Genomic DNA, 17,442 nt, shown 5'->3' on the forward strand with positions numbered 1-17,442 from the left:
CCAGGGCCACTAGCAATAATCTGAGGTATTAGCTTCCCAAGGATTTTATCACAGACCTTATGACAGTAGCTGTCCATCTTGGAGAAGCAAAGTGGTCCTTTATCCCTACTTTGAAGGCCTGCTGGTGAAGGCAGATCTTATAAATGTTATCTTACAGAAATAAATAGCACTGAAGTTTTGTTGTTACCAGATCAGCAATATTCACAGTTTGTTCCACTCAGGTTAACAGATTTCTCTACATACTTTATTTAGACACACTGAGAGTTTCCTCATATTTCTTTAATTACTGGATGAACTGATTGGAGAAAGAAATTTTTGATTCCGAAAGATTTTTCCAGGTGTTTATGAGAAGTTGGTAACATTTTCTGCACTTCTGATTTTGTAGGCCAGCAAACAGCACCTAAAGTTCTAAAATGTACTTTATTAACTAAACATAGGCAGATCACTGTGGTTTCTGCAGAAATTAAGCAAATGTAGTTTGCAAGATTTATCATCTGATTTAAGATGGAAAACACTACAGACATTGCAATTTTGTAAGACTTTAAGTATTCTCAATACCGATCGGGAATTACGCAGGGGTCCTGACCACAGGAGTCAGCTTCCCCCTCTCCCCTGTTCTGGTAGTTGCACGCAGTTATAATTATGCAAGGAAATAATAATATTTCGAGAGCAGTTCTGACGTTCAGTGACTGCTTTCAAAAGCATTTTATGTCACCGTGTAGATTACAAAATTGGTATTATGCAACCTAACAGACGAGATCCCCTGAGCTGGCGTTTTGTCATTAAAGCTTGGTGCCTCACCCCACTCATCAAGCCTGGGCTTTGCGGAAACAGAGAGCGCGCTGCTGGTGTATTTACCTTTGCTAACCTTTCTGACTCCAGAATTTGGTCCTTTTCACGTGGGTTTAACAATCTTATTTGGGAAAGCTTTGAGGATAGTATATTGATTTGTCCATGCCACAGTAATTTAGCTTGTGCAGCAGCAGCGGGCAGGGTAGCTAAGCAGCGTTGCACACATTTCATGCCACCACTTTCCGGATGACGCTGTGCTCAAACACTCGGAAAGAAAACACGGGCGCGACCTGCACGCGTTCTCGCCTGGTGAAGTTCGCGAGCACCTCAGGTGAGGAAACTTGGACGCTGTTGGTCAACACAGGGCAAAAACGAGGTAAAAAAGGAACAGGCGAAAATGTTTTACGGCCTTGGCGGTTATTCGAAGCGCACAGGTGATGTTACACCACCCGAGGGAAGCGCAGCAGCGCTCCTGCGCCAACTCCGGCAGCTCGGCGGGTCCCGCCGGAGCCGAAGGGGACCAACCGAGGGCAACGGGCCGGGCCGGCGCCGCGGCGGGGCCGTGCCGGGCGGGCGGGAGGCAGGGCCGGGCGCTGCTGATGTCAGCCGGGACGGGGCGGGAGCGGGGGCGGGAGCCCGTGTTCCGGGTCAGGCGCGGGAATGCGCGGCGGCCGCCAGCAGCGCAGCGCCGGGCGCCGCGCGCCGCCCGCGGGGGGAGCGCAGCGGGCCGCCGAGCGACAATAGCGGGGCGCCGCCGCCCCGCGCGCGCCCATTGTTCCGCCGGGGCCGCCTTCCCCTGCCCGCGGCGCGCTGGATGCGGGCTGCCGCCGCCGGCACCCGCGCTGCGAGGCGGAGCGGCGGCGCGGCGCGGCGGTGAGCGGCGGCGGCCGGACCCGCGGCGATGTTCCACTGCATCCCCCTGTGGCGGTGCAACCGCCATGTGGAGGCCATCGACAAGCGGCACTGCTCGCTGGCCGCCGTGCCCGAGGAGATCTACCGCTACAGCCGCAGCCTGGAGGAGCTCCTGCTGGACGCCAACCAGCTCCGCGAGCTGCCCAAGGTGAGCGGGGCCCGCGGGGCCGCTCGCTGCCTGGCCGGGCTGCGCCGCCCGCCCCCGGCGTTGCGGGGGGTGGAACTGGTTCCACATCTGCAGCGTCGCCGAAACCCCGCCTGCCGCCGGGGCAGGGCCAGGGGAGCCGCCCGGCAGGTGTCCCGCTCCCGCCGCGGCGCCGCCGGGCCGCGCCCCGGGCCGGGAGGCGAGGCGGGGGGTGGGGGGCGGCGGCCCGAGGCGCGAGGCGCCGCTGCTGCCAACGGTCCCCGCCGGCCGTCAGCCCGCGCGCTGCGCGGCCGTTGCCGCCCGGCCCCCCCCGGCGCGGGGGAGCGGTGCTTCTCCGTCGTCGCTGCTCCGACTGCGCGTGCTTGTGCCGCGTTTGAGGCGCTTTCCAGCGACTCGTGTTCTCTGCTGCGACCCAGCAGGCAGTGACTTACGCGAAGTACCACGCGGAGCCGTCTTTTAAGACAATTTTTTCTTATTTCAGCTGTGATATCACACGTGGTGTTACCTGGTGCGCATAGGACTCAGGTTTCCCAGGCGGTCTGGCGGTCTTTGTTACAAATGGGGTACTTCGCTTGGTCTGGGGTCCCCATTATGAATTTACATTCGGCGTTACCGTCAGCTAGCGTGCTGTAACGCAGGTGGAGCTCTCAAACAGTTTTAATAATGTTAGTAGTGAAGGGAAAAGTCATAGTCTTGGATTAGCATTGAGTATTTTATCATTGTTTAAATGTAGTGTAAATGATCTTTCAGAAGGAAGATCTCAAAATCCTGGTATTATGGGAATAAAACTACTGTTTTGAGGTCATGAGGGTTAGGCCTGAGGTTGCAGGACGTTGTGACTAGCATTCACATCAGTGGAATTGCAAGAGCTTGGAGGGTATTAAATATGCCCTCCTTTCCCCCTTTTGAGAGATACTACCTGCTCGGTACAGGGAAAAAAATCCCTCTTATAGATAACCATGTTCACATTTCTGCATTATACTTCTGGAAACTTTGTTACAGAAAACATAAGAGACAAATAAGCTTTTTTTTTTTTTTGTATCAGTGTTAATCCTGCAAAGTTGTTGGTATTTTGCTTCTCTAGTGAAACACTTTACCAGATTTTTGTGTGTAGTACTTTTTTGCTAGTGTTGTCAAGGGTGGCTTTGCATTCAGTTCTACTACCTAGCCTTAGTCAGTTTTGAAATGTGTAGATGTTAACCAGCGGCATGACTGGCAGGCTAGCACTTGGTGATTCACAAAGACTGGAGAAGCTCTAACACAGACTAACTCTGATGATGTACTGTCCAGCTGGACAGGAGTTTGCAGGGTGAGTAGGAGGCATGATTGGCTTTTGACTTGATAAACCAAAGGCATTTTTCAGTGTTTCCCCTTTATATCTGTACACCTCGGGAGCCTTTGTGAGCTGCGGTCTGTGGAGTTTAACACTAAAGGGGAGGTCATATCTAGAAGCTGTACCATAAAAATGTGTGAACTCTTAGGAACTGGGAGTCTAAGCACTTGAACTTGCTACCTAGAAAAATATTTCAAAAGCATCTTTGTTTCTTCCCGAATCAAAGTTGGTCTGTTCATACTAAAAGTTAAACGGTGCAAATTTTTTTTTTTCCACTCAGTTTTCTCACATAAACTCTGTTTTTCACTCTAGGTAATACGAGTAATCATGATGGAAAAGTAGATGTTAGTAAAGATGTTTAATTGAAATGATTTCTTAAATTTGCCTTTTTCTTTTGAAAAACCTACAAAAAGGTTTGCATCTTGTGAGTGAGCTCTGTATCATTCTGAAGTAGAGGAAAAACTAGTTTACATAGCCTCAGTGTGGGTGCTATTTTTACTTCTAGCAGTTTCTACTGGCTTTGTGCAAAGACTGGATGCTTGAGTCTCTTTTTTGTACAGCCCTTTTTTCTTACTGTTGGCTTTCAGGCTTGTACGCTTTTTATTTCAGGCAAGTTGAATGAGCTTTTGACCTAAATCTCATTGAGATCTATGGCTCCCTGATTCACCCCCCCCAGTATCTACCCCCTCCCAAAATGGTTGCTGTGTACAAATGTAGGTGATGAATGCAGATGTCTGTTGTTCATGATATTATAAGCTATTTATTTCAGTAAATGGGGTACAATTATTCACTGTTTCTCTTCTTCCTTGAATTGCAACTTATGAAATAGCCTTTTTCATCTGTCCAATGATGACTAAGAAGTTTATCTCTTCTCATTACTTATATATGAATATATAGAGAGTCCCCCACATGTAGAAAATAGCTAAGGGAAAAAAAAGGTCTCCTTGGCATTGGAGTAGAAACATGCAAAAGTTGAAGCAGAAAAGAAGGGTGTTCGTGTGGATGGATCGTGTGGATGGATCAGATTACAGGAATGCCTAAATATACTGTAGGAATATATTTGTGGATTTTCAGATGGACTAGGAGGAGTCCAATGAAATACAACTGCAGAAACATACTTGTAGTACATTATTGCTTTGTCAGCAGCACAGGAAGGCATTTTTATTAGGGCTTCTTGCACTGACCTATGAACTTGCCTTGTCAGTTCCTTATTAATGATTTCTGATGAATGGAATATGCTGTTTTCATCTCAGATAAGATTTGAATCTGTAGATATTTCTTGTAAAAAAAAAAAAAAAAAGAAAGCCCAGATGCAATCCTGCATGTGGTACACTACTTCCCTAATCTTTTGAAGCTGGAGACAGACATTACAATTTCATTAAAAAAATCTCATTTAAAATTTCTGCTAGCTTTTTGTTTTTTAGTCTTTCTACTGTAGGATTCTGGCTCAGGCGAATAAGAAAAGATCTCTGGTTTTAAGTTTTCTACAGGACATTGTTCATTCTCCTTAATATTAAAAGGACAGTGTGATGCTAACTACAGATACAGAATTGGAAATAAGTACCACAAGTGGAGATACACCATACCTCTTACATAGGAAACATTAGGGAGATCACGAGGTGGTCTGATTAACAAATTCTTAGGACAGCATAGCTCTAAACAGTCATTAGGCCCTAGATCTAGTGCCGTGCATTATATTAATCTTACTGTACCTCTATTAAGTTTCTTTTCTATGTACATAAAGGCAGTAACACAAAATTAAACCACTGTTAGGCTGAGTTCAGGCATTTAGGGGACATGTTTAATGCCAGTGGCATTAGTTAGAAGTTTTCTGAAGTTGACTGTGATCTGTGCTGATCACTGAATAATCCATTGACTGTACTGATCCCATAACATATTCCATAGTGCTAATAAGGAACTCCTGTCACTAAGAAGTTTGTGATCTTCCTTAAGAAATTTGCACTGTAAATGCTCCCTATGAAGTAGGGAAGAAGAATCCCTCTGCAGACTGTCACCTGGAGTAAAAGTCACAGTAGCTGTAGGATGAACAGAATTGAAACTCTCCCACCTCCCTGTTCATTCTTCATTGGTACTTCAGACCTCATCATCCTGACTTAGGGAGGTGCAGTCTGGAATGGCTCGTACAATAGGCAGGATGTCTTGTGAATATTACTCTGAGACCAAGTAGATTTCGGTGAGTTCTATTCTGTGCTTCGCCACACAGCATGTCTGAGGCACTGATGATGACTTTAGTTCCAGATATCTGCTCTCCCTCCAGTCACTGAATTTTTTTTCATCCTTTACATTTTAAAACTTTTTGCAGCAGATAAATATTAGTAAGTGGTTCATGGAGCATCTCAGAATGCTTGGGCTTGCCATACTTGGTTTTCTTCTGGTGGTGTGTACCAGCAGGATCTGGAGGCTATAATAGTTGCAGAAAGGTTCAGCTGATTTCCGTCAGGTCGATGGGGCAAATTCTGTTGTATACATACATTTCTCCCCTTCTCACCTGCTTCTCCATGCCTCCATTTCCATTAAATAGCAATGAAGGTATGTTCTCTGATTAGTTTGCTCCAATACACCAGTAATTCTAATTACTTAAAAGCAGGACATCTTTAAAATTTGGGAATGGATGTACAGGCTTGCAGTGAAATAAAACCAGGTATAAAACAGACTTATAGGTGCTTTGATTGTTTATAGAGAGCTCCCAGTCTGCTTCTTGATGTCTTAAGAAAACCTTGTGTTTACTTGAAAGCTCACTGTGTAGTCCAGGGCTATCCTTTTACCTAGAAATGCTCCTGCCATTCTTAAGAATTGTTGTTGATCAACCAAGGTAATTCAGTTAAACTGTCTTAATGGTTAATTCAACTGCTAGCTATTAAGCTTTTTGGAATGTTTTAAGGTACAGAAGCAGTCTTAGACTTAGTTTAATCTGCAGTCATTGCTAACACAAAATCCTTACTATTCTGGTGTGACAGTAGAGCACAGAATATGTGTTTCCCCCCCCCAAAATACACGACAACTTAAAACATTGCTGCATGGATTGTGAAGGACTAGTAGAAAGACACAGCTGAGCAATATTGCTGCATTGTGCATTATCTCAGTCATCTGAACTATGTCTAGGAGAGGAGAAACAAGTCACAGTCTTGAATTATTTTAAAAGAATAACCTTGTTGGGTTTTTTTTGTTGTGTTGGGTGACCAAAATGCATAGTATGAATTTTTCACCTGTTTCTAAGGGGAAGAGGGGTAAAGAAGAGAAAACATTTGAAAAGAAATGGCCACAAAGCGGAGAAAGAGATGCCTTTGCTGCCCATTACTTCAGCCGCTCCGCTTGTCTTGCTGTCTTGTGCCTTAACACACACATGGACAGAGAAAAGAATGGGCTAACTCAGTTTCTCTGACCCCCTTTTCCCTACAAATATATTTTTTTCCTAATCTGTACCTTTCAGCCTCTTAGGAATACAGGTTACTCATTTTTCTTTGTACAGTAGCTTACAAGTTCTTTTTTTTGTTTTTTAAATATCCATTTGCTACCACACAGGGATCATTTTGGTTTCCCATTTCAGTACTCTGATTCTTCTCTCAGGTCTCGCTAACCACTCTGCCCTATTCCCCAGATCTCTTCTTCCCTCTCTCCCCAATTAAATGACAGAGAATCTTAATAGAAATTTGCACTTTTACTGTCAGGGGTCTTTGCTTTCACCACTAGCATCTCAGACTCCTTGCCCTCCACATACATGTTTTCCTCTCCTCCCCCAACCTTGATGTCCCAGGACCTTGCTTACTTCCTCCAAGCAAACAACTTGTTGTGCGTTGTATTTTTGATTCTTTGCTTCCTCTCTTGTTCCTTCTGTGACAGATTCTTGACTGCCCTCACAGATCTTTTTCCTTTGCACTCTGCTCTTTCCCCTTCCTTTCTGCCACCTTGCACATTCTGTCGTCTTCTCTTACCCTTCCTGCAGGATGAGCCAGTGTTGTGGGATGTGCTACAGGAGCAGGCAGTACTGTAAAGCTTCTGGTGGTTTTCCACAGTGTTGAACTCCTTTCTTGGCAGATGTGGCTGTTTTCCCACAGGACAGCAGTCTCTAGCCGTCAGTGTGGTTTTTCGCCACTTCTGCATTACAGGACAAATCAAAGGGCAGAACTCTTCAGTCTCAAAAGGAAGGGCTTGTATAGGGCCAGTCGTAGAGTGTGACTCTTAACTTGTTTAAAAAGTTGCTCCTCCTCTGTTCGATGTGAAGTAGCCTAATTGCTTTCCATTGAATATTGGGTATATATGATTTGATTGGAAAAAACAGTCTCTGTGCACACTGTTGTTAACATGTACTGACTTAAAAATATAGTCTGTGCTTTTTCTAAACCTGGACCACTTTTTATTTTCCTGATAGGAATAAGTGAAGACTTGAAAGCTTTTTCAACTCAAGCTGAGGTGTGTAGTATATAATTTGTTACAGGTCAAAAACTATAACTCACTGAAGAGTAGGCTTTCTGGAAAATTGCTTTGACAGAAGAAAACAACACATTCTGCATGAGGTATTTCAATAGTTTCTCTACTGAAGAGTGTCAGAGTAAAAGAAAAAAAAAGTGAGATGCTTTCAAATCTATAGATCAGTCTCTAGTTGATTAAATGTAGTCTCCTACTCCTGTACATTATAATTTAAGGGCCACTACATCCTGTCAGCTTAATTTCTCTCTGCATGGATTTGCAGTAGAAAATGAGATCTCTGCATTGACTTTTTTTTTGTAGGAAATGGAAATTTCTTATCAATCTTTGAATGCAGTATTACATTTCAGCTTTTATATTGAATGTGTTCTCTGCATTGGTGAGGAATGGAAATAGCTTATAACTCTTGTCTTGCTGCTGTTTTGTCTTGCTGCTATTCATTTGTTTTACTCAAAGGATGAAGGCCACTTTCCTGTTAGAGATTTGGAGCAGGCTTTGTTTATGTAAAAACTCCAAATGGCAAAAAATAATGCAAAATTTTGTTTATGCATTTAAGAGTCTGCTGAACTTTTTCTTCTTTTGGCAATTATTTCCATGCAATACTTGTGCACTTAATCTGATGTAACTTTGAATCATTTCACTTTTCTATTTGAGCTTACGCATAATCATATCTGTCATCTATAATTTTCCTTCTTGGTGTTACATGCTAATGCTTCTCTTTCGAGTTTCTTGGTGGATGTGAGACCACTTCCCCAAGAGACCTGATTAAGCACTGGCCACCTCTTGTGTCCCAGTTTCTGTTGAAGAGGCCAATGGTATGCTGCTGCATACTGTTCCACTTAAGCAGAATCTGTATCTCTTTATTATGTGCGATGTTGAGATCAAAGGTGCAGCTGTCAGAACCAAAATCTTGTGAAAGCGCCTTAAGAAAAGGTCTCTCTTTTCTTCCCATACCACACCTTTTTTCTTAGTAATTTAGATAAAAATTGACTGTTCTGTTATAGTTTCAGGCTTATGTTCCATCATGACAGGAAGATGCTCGCTTGATCTATGTCCAGCAATCTCCTGTGGAAAGAAATGATATAATACCTCTCAAATTTATGCTTGTGGGTTTTAACTATCCCTTCCTAAGATGTAAACTTCTAGAAAATTTATTTCCTTTTATAAATTTAGATCTCACTGGGATCACAGAGACATGGTGGGATAGCTCCCATTACTGGAGTACTGTAATGGATGGATACAGGCTCTTCAGGAAGGATGGGCAAGAAAGGGGAATTGCCCTTCATGTGAGAGAGCAGCTGGAATGCATGGAGCTCTGCCTGCAGAGGCTGAGAGCTCATGGGCCAGAATTAGTGGGCAGACCAACATGGATGACATTTTAGTGGATGTCTGCTGTAGACTGCATGATCAAGAAGAAGAAGTAGATGAGGCCTTCAGACAAATGGAAGAAGCCTCACCTTCACAGGTACTGGTCCTTGCGGGGGACTTCAGCCACCTGGTATTTGCTGGATGGACAATACAACAGGGCACAAGCAAAGAGGAGGTTTCTGGAGTGCGTTGATGACACAGGTGATTGAGGAGCAGGCACAGAGAGGCTGGAGCAAGGAAGACTTACTCTTGGTGGAGGAGGATCAGGTTAGGGAATGTTTAAACAAACTGGATGTACAGAGGTTCATGGGACCTGATGAGAGGCACCTGTGAATACTAAGGGAGCTGGCTGATGTCATTGTGAGGCCACTCTCGATAATCTTTGTAATATCATGGTGATAACAGGAGGCTCCTGAGGACTGGAAGAAAACAAATGTCATTCCAGCCTTCAAAAAGGGCAAGGGGTAGGACCCAGGGAGCTACAGGCCAGTCAGTTTCACACTGATCCCTTGGAAGGCAATGGAGCAAATAATCCTGTCTACCATTTCCAAACATATGAGGACAAGAAGGTAACTGGGAGTAGTGAGCGTGGATTTACAAAGCAGAAATTGTACTTAACCAACCTATCTTCTGTGATGAGATGACTGGCTTGGTGGATGAGGGGAGAGCAGTAGATACTGTTTATCTCAACTTTAGTAATACTTTTCACACTGTCTCCCATCACATCCTCTTGGACAGACTGCTGAAGTGTGGGCTAGTGAGCTGGACTGAAAACTGACTGAACTACGGGGCTCAGGAGGTTGTGATCAATGTCATGAAGTCCAGCAGGAGGCCAGTCACTAGTGGAGCACCCCAGGGGTCAGTACTGGCTTCGATACTGTTTAACATCTTCATTAATGACCTGGACAATGGGACCAAATGCACCCTTGGCAAATTTGCAGATAATACAAAACTGGGAGGAGTGGCTGGCACACTGGATGGTTGCCATTCAGAGGGACCTTGATAAGCTGGAGAAATGAGCAGAGAGGAAGTTCATGAAATTTGACAAAGGGAAGTGCAAAGTCTTGCCCCTGGGGAAGAATAACCCCATGCACCAGTACAGGCTGGGGGCCAACCAGCAGCCTTTGGAAAGCAGCTTTGCCGAAAAGTATCTAGGATTCCTGGTGGGCAGCATGTTGACCATAAGGCAGCAAGCAGCATGCCTTTGTGGCAAAGAAGGCCAGTAGCATCCTGAGCTGCATTAGGAGGAGTGTTGTCAGCAGGTCAAGGGAGCTGATCCTTCTCTTCTACTCAGTGCTCGTGAGGTCACACCTGGAGTGTTGTGTCCAGTTCTGTACTCCCTAGTACAGGAGAGACATGGACTTAACTGGAGTGAGTCCAGTGAAGGGCTGTGAAAATGATTAAGGGACTGGAGCATCTCTCATATGAGGAAAGGCTGAGAGATCTGGGACTGTCTCGCCTAGAGAAAAGAAGGCTGAGGGGGATCTTATCAGTGTGTATAAGTATCTGAAGGGAGGGTGTCAAGAGGATGGGGCCAGACTCTTCTCAGTGGTGCCCAGTGATAGGACGAGAGGCAGTGGGCACAAACTGAAACACAGGCAGTTCCATCTGAACAGGAGGAAAAACTTCTTTACTGTGAGGGTGACAGAACACTGGCACAGGTTGCCCAGAGAGGCTGTGGAGTTTTCATCCTTGGAGATATTCAGGAGTCATCTGGACAGGGTCCTGTGCTCTAGGTGACCCTGCTTGAGCAGGGGGGTTGGACCAGATGACCTCCAGAGATCCGCTGCAGCCCCAACTATTCCATCCTTCTATAGAGAGTTTTTCAAGGATTTCACATGTCTTTAGCATTTGGTGTCTTTAATGGTACAAATAGAATTGTCATGTTTTTCACCTTTTGTGCAGTTACAGAAGTTTAATTTTTACTTTCAACACTGATACTGTCACGGTGTTTTTGCACATCTTGTTGTAAATCCTTGAGGAAATTTTCAAGAGTTGAACAAGCTTGTATTTCTAGTTAATATCATAAAGTTAATAATGTAACTGTGAAACTGAAGTCCATGTAAACAATATGGTACATACTAAGACTGTAGACAGAAGGTAATTTTACTGAAAGTTTGATTAAGTAATGCTTTCAGTATGACAAATATTATGTAAAATACTAACTTTAAAAAAAATCTGCAACTTCTCAGTGTCTTTAGAATACTTCTGTCTTGTAAAACCATTTGTGAACATAGGCAATTTTTACAAGTCTGTAATGTGTGCTTGAATGGACAATTATTAAAATAAATGATGTTTTGTTAAGAAGTAGCATTGGATATTATAACATGCAATATTATAATATCATATATCATATATATAATATACAATATATATAATATACAATCATATATGACAATATACAATATATATGATATATGATATTATAATAACATCCCTCTAAATATAGAACACTGTGCTGAACACTCCAGAGAAGATAAACTAAGAGATATTTATCTAATAAAGAGCCTATCTGCTAGCTTCCAGATTTTTCTCTTATACTGCTTAAGACCTGAAGAAAATACTATGCCTTTTGATGTCAGATTTGGAAGACCACAAGCTGCGTGGGGCAGGGGAAGAACTTATTCTGTTGTTCTCTACAGAATCTAACTTCCCTGTCAATGGCCATGAGACTGTTCAGAAGATTTTGGCACATTCCTTTGAAGTCTCCTTGGTCCTGTATATTTTCTAACACTGATTTTTGTGGTCGTATCATCCTGCTTAGTAACAACTGAGATTTACTCATTTAGGAAGAAGGTAACTGGGTGGTTATGTCTGTTTCACTTTTTTTCTGTGAAGGATGTATTGCTTCTGGTAGAGTGATGGCATCCCCTCCTCTGCATGATGTACAGACACAGGCAAGACAAGGCTCATGGGCAGAGATTACATATCCATAGCTCTAAAATGAATTTTTATGGTATATATGGAGGTTTTTTTCCAGTTATATCAGTTGGTCTAAAAAAAAAGGTTACCTTCTGCCAACAACCTTACCTTGTGTACTGGGAAAATGCATGCTATGCGCTTATTGGTGAGAACATATTTTCTTTCTCCAAACAACAAATGCATTTAACTGTAATGAATCTGCACATGCTTTCTGGCCTCTCTTAAAGGTAGAGTTGTTCCCTCCCTCCGTTACGCTCTGATGAGTATGGCATCAGATGCTCATTTAGCCTTTATTGCCTCTGATTAATTGACATAAAAGTAAATCCTTCCCTACCAGAAAACAGCATGAGGCAACCTGTTCAATGCATTGCTCAGCAGAGCAGCATTGTGAGTCAGTGCTGCATTATATTATTTTTTTAAGTGCGGATAGTCCCGTGTTTGTTTTTAAAAAGGAATGGTAAAACAGCCTGGAGCTGGACCTGGAATTGGCCTCTCATTGATTGTAGTTCAGAAAATGGCAGGTGCTTTGAAAATAGGGGCCAGAAACAAAGCAGGTGGATGTCGAATACCAGCTTCTGTGAAGCATCAATTATAATCTTTGCTGTCTCCTGTAGACCCTTCCTCCTGCCCCTTCCCTTCTGCCTAACTGATCCTTCATATCAAGCTTTAAAGCATCCACTGGAGGGGGAGAGAGCAGGTGCGAAGGTTGGTTCTCATTCTTTGTCAGATATGTCATTTAGGTTACGTGTGATCTTTCATTAATCCTTTCTGTTGTCCTGAAATTTAGTCATTTCATTAATGTTTCATATAGGTTCATGCTTGACTGTTCTCTGTTGAATGTCTGCCCTGATGCTATCTTCTGTTGCTATTCGTGTTGTCAAACTTGATGATAGGATCAAGATTAAAGAACAGTTTCAACCTATTCTACAAATGTGGTTTGGGCATGTGAAACTACCTTTCACTGTGCCAGAAATCTGTAATGGGTTCTGATTTTGCCATGAAACACCTGAATACAGAAATTGCAGGAGCAGTTGTACATTTGCTGGCTTGCCATATAAGAAGCAGATGGACTTCTTTGTACCACGGTATGGTACCTGCTGCTGAAGTGAGCCTCACTGCTTGAAAGGAAAGCCATTAACTGCTTCTAGTAAAACTAGGGTCTGGATGCATCAGCTAGCTATATTATGACCCTGTGTAGTGCACTATTAAATAGTTCCTGCCCTCAGAAATCTTTTAGGTATCTTGCTTAATACTTTATACATAAAAAATGATTGAACTGAAGGAACACAAGGGATCAGTGTTTGTGAAGCCCTATTCCTCTCATGAGCCGTGCCAGCTCATGGTTGAAAGCAGGTGGAGTGACTTGGGGGATCCCAATGTTGATAGGAGGCTTTCCATTTGATGCCAAGCTCATAGAGCCCAAAGTAGACTTCACTGGAGTCTCCCTAAAGCTCATTTCATGCTTCATAAATCCACAGTAAGATGCAGCTTTGTAAGTATTTCATTAACTAGCTAGCATATGCTTCAAGAGGAAGGAGTCTGCTCTCTGTGCTCTTAGTGTCCATTTCCCTCAGCACTCCTGCCCATGTTACTGACCAGAAGCACTGGGATGGACTCTGAGACAGCAACATACAGCATTACATCCCAGACAGGAATTTTTGCTTAAAAGTTATTTGCAACTCTTGTCTCTTTGTGCCTTACTGCCTGTGTGGAAGGCACACTCTGTTACAACTCTGTTACAACTCCCTGTGAGTGTAAAAATGGCCCTGGTTCTGGTAGGCTGCTGCTGGATAACTCCAGGCTGTTAAGTTTGGTGGCTGACTTAAGAGTAGGAGAAATGTCTGAAATCCCACCTGAATCGGTGGCTGATACGGCATTTAAATCTCTCCCCTCTTGCAGTCCCTAGTGTTCAATCTCTCCTGTGGATATTCTTTCCAAGAGTGGACTGTAGATGACTTTCCCCTACTCCCTTTAAAAAAAGAAAAAGCAGGGGGGATGAGGAATGAGGAAATGTTTTCCCTTCCCTCTTCGCATTTGGTGTTCTCATAAACATGGGGAATGTGTTTGTATGAACATCATTATTAAACACTTCTCCAGGAAGCAGAACAGCAGAGTGTAGTGCTTTTTCTGCCTTATGAGATTGAAACCTCGTTCTCCTCAGTGTCCTGCACGTCAGCCTTCAAGGCTGGGTTTCCCCTCTCGTCTTGCTGAAGCTGTGCAACTGCATGGACAAAGAAGCAATCTTTTGGGGGCCCAAAGCAAATCATTCTGTAGTGTAGTGACTAGGGACTTCGCTGGAGGGGTGGAGAGTGTTGTGTCTGCTGCGTTGTAAGGTTATTTAATGCATTATCTTTTTAGCTGTTTTGTTAGGCTGGTTACCAAAACCAAGTTGTAGCTCCTGCTTGTGTTTGCCTCAGAAAAGTCTTGTGCCTTTTTCTGAAGTCTTTCTGAGGCAGTATAAAAGGGTAGAGGAGAGACTGATTTAGTGTGTTCGATTATGCAGGTGCTGAAAGAAGTCAGGGAACAGGTAAATGGAAATGAACAAATAAAGTGAAGGCTTCCCCATTTATTTTGCTTATGATGTAGGAGAAGAAAACAAAACCTCAAGTAAGATTTGAAGCATGAATGCAAATAAGAGTTAAACTAAATTTAAATTACCGTGTGTCACTTTAATTCTGAAATATGGAAAACCTTTAAAACTGGTCAGTTAGAGGTTTGGAAAATGAGTGAAATAATTAGAGATGACGTTTAAGATCAGGACTAGGTAGTGAACTGTGTCTTGAAACTTACTTATTACTGTTTGATATAGTACTGAATTTTCCTGTGGAATCCTTAAAAGCTGAGACAGCATGCATGAGGTGAAAATCCTTATTGGTGTCTAAAGAACTCTTGACATAAGAGCAGGTATTCAGAAATTTTAAGCAGATTGACAAGAGCTGAAGTACCTGCACCAAAAAAATAGTATCTTTCTGTCCTGTGTTAATGCAACTCTGAAAGCACAGTTAATTTCAGTGTTCTTACTTCTCTCCCTCTCATTCTTATTGCTGATACTTACCCTGGCCCATCTTAAAAATAAGGCAGTGGGTTTCTTTAGTTTCTAATCTTGTTTTCCTTTGCTGCTGGTGGTCACCTTTTTATGGGAAGATTTTGTTCAAGACACTGTGCATTTGGTTATGCCAACTATGCCAAAATGTGTTTGTAATTTTATGTTGGCATATCGCTAGTTCTGAAAAGTCGCTCCTTGAAAACAGCTTTATTTGCAGGTATTTCATGTGCCCTCCTGTGTTTTTGATTCCGATTGCCTGTTCCTTTCATCTGTTTCCCCCTGCTTTTTTTTTTTGCTTTTTTTAAATCAACACATGCGGGAAGGGTTCATGTACATTAGTGTTCTTACTGAAGTGGATCACTGAAAGAAATCTGGCAATATGCATTGTTTTGGCCGCTTGCCCAGCCAGAAAATCTTGAGTTCTATCAATCCAGCTAGTTTGGCTTAATTTTGATTACTTTTATTTCTAAAATCTAGAGTGCCAGTTGTAATGAAATTGAAAAAAGTATGAAAAATGAAAATTGGGATCACATTATCTGTCTGTGCTTTTCAGTGGGTTGCTCACTCATCTCTTCTTTGTCCTTCCATTGGCTGATATCAATCCAATTTTGACAGAATGAAGGTTTTTAAAAATATGTGGTTGGGTAGAGGAGAGAGATTTGATTAGTTTTCCACTGAGAAAGAGGCTGTATTTCAACATGTGTTCTTAGAAAAATCCTATATGAGAAACCTTTATAAATTCTTTGATTGCAGGAAAGCTGCATTTGGAGGCTGGAAATTGCCAGTAAATAGAAAGCTGTAGGCTTCTGTAGTGCTGATGCTTGTGGAATTATTTGTCTCATTGAAGCACTGTTAATTAGGCTGGCTTAACTGAGCAGCATTAAAAGCGTTGCCAAAATACTTGCAGACAAGTTGGGTCTACAGCTGAAACCTGCTATTACAGCATGCTGGGTGGATGTTCTGCTCTGGCCTAGATTGAGCTAAACAGCTATATTGCACTTGGGTTCCTGTCAGAGCTTTTCAAATAGCCACTGGCCTCTCTTTGATATATTAGGAATACATTTATGCTTAACATGTATTTAAAACATAACAAATATTGGTATATATGTTTACAGTTGTTGTTCTCTATTCCATATACTCTTAATTCTCCTTCTTCCCTGTGTTCTTTCTAAGAGGTAAAACAAACTGGGCAAAAAGGAGTTGTTGTTTGACTCTCCAGTAGCTTTTGAGAGCATTAACAGTGTGCCTTGGATAATGAAAGATTAATAACTGAAATGGGAGTAGGATCTACTAAACATGCAGGAGCGATTTAGTTCTGTAGTTTAAAGGAAAAACAAAACAAGTTCAAAGGAGTGCCATTCATATAACTGCAGCTTATGATTTTATCTAGGAAATGGTGTCATTCATTTAAAATTGTTATGTAAAATAGAAATAAAGCTCCCAATTAATTTTTCTTTTAAGTAGCCTGTTACAGAAACAGTAATGTCTTTAAAGATTATGTGATTTGTTTTCTTGTTTGTTGTGCACAGCTGTGTTGCACATTTAGTAAATACATGCAACACTGACACAGGGTGAGGTGAGGACTCTCAAACTTTCCTAAGGATAACTACTTCTTAACACCTGTTAGATGACCATTTTGTCTTTCAATCATGTTCCTGCTGTGTCTTCTCATTTGCTGTTGTAAAGTACCTCTGGCAAGGACAGCTATTGCTTATGAAAAGATTTGTATTAGAACATCAATATTTATAACTGTCCAGTAGTTTAGCAGCCGAAACTGACAGAGGAAAACTATGCAGTGAGATACCTTTTCAGCACTTTTTGCCCAATATTTATTTTGGACAGTGCTGGCAGGCAGATTGCGACCTTTTCTGTGGAATGGACTCCTACTGTATTTTAACAAAAGTATTTTTACATGCTTTTTTAAGCTTCTGATGGATTCTTAGTTTAATCATATTAACAATTAAATCACAGAATCACAATATGGTTGAGGTTGGAAGGGACCTCTGGAGATCATCTAGTCCAACCCTCCTGCTCAAGCAGGGTCACCTACAGCATGTTGCGCGTCCAGGTGGGTTTTGAATATCTCTAGAGAAGGAGACTCCACAACCTCCCTGGGCAACCTGTGCCAGTGCTCTGTCACCCTCACAGTAAAGAAGTTTTTCCTCCTGTTCAGATGGAACTGCCTGTGTTTCAGTTTGTGCCCGTTGCCTCTCGTCCTGTCGCTGGGCACCACTGAGAAGAGTCTGGCCCCATCCTCTTGACACCCTCCCTTCAGATACATATACACACTGATAAGATCCCCCTCAGCCTTCTCTTCTCCAGGCTGAACAGGCCCAGCTCTCTCAGCCTTTGCTCATACGAGAGATGCTCCAGTCCCTTAATCATCTTAGTAGCCCTTCGCTGGACTCGGTCCAGTAGCTCCATGTCCCTGTTTTATTGAGGAGCCCAGAACTGGACACAACACTCCAGATGTGGCCT

At 42.9% G+C, this 17,442-nt stretch overlaps 1 protein-coding gene across 1 annotated transcript in view; it reads left to right on the forward strand.

The window, feature by feature from the left end:
- The first annotated feature begins 1,396 nt into the window (after window positions 1-1,396).
- The window catches only part of LRRC1 (leucine rich repeat containing 1), a 105,121-nt gene continuing 89,075 nt past the window's right edge, over window positions 1,397-17,442 (forward strand). Inside the window, exon 1 of the mRNA XM_064508578.1 lies at window positions 1,397-1,852. Within this exon, the coding sequence (XP_064364648.1) occupies window positions 1,694-1,852 (159 nt within the window). The 5' untranslated portion in view covers window positions 1,397-1,693. The remainder of the gene's footprint in view (window positions 1,853-17,442) is intronic.

The sequence above is a fragment of the Dromaius novaehollandiae genome, chromosome 3 (genome assembly GCF_036370855.1).
Source record: "Dromaius novaehollandiae isolate bDroNov1 chromosome 3, bDroNov1.hap1, whole genome shotgun sequence".
Lineage (NCBI taxonomy): Eukaryota > Metazoa > Chordata > Aves > Casuariiformes > Dromaiidae > Dromaius > Dromaius novaehollandiae.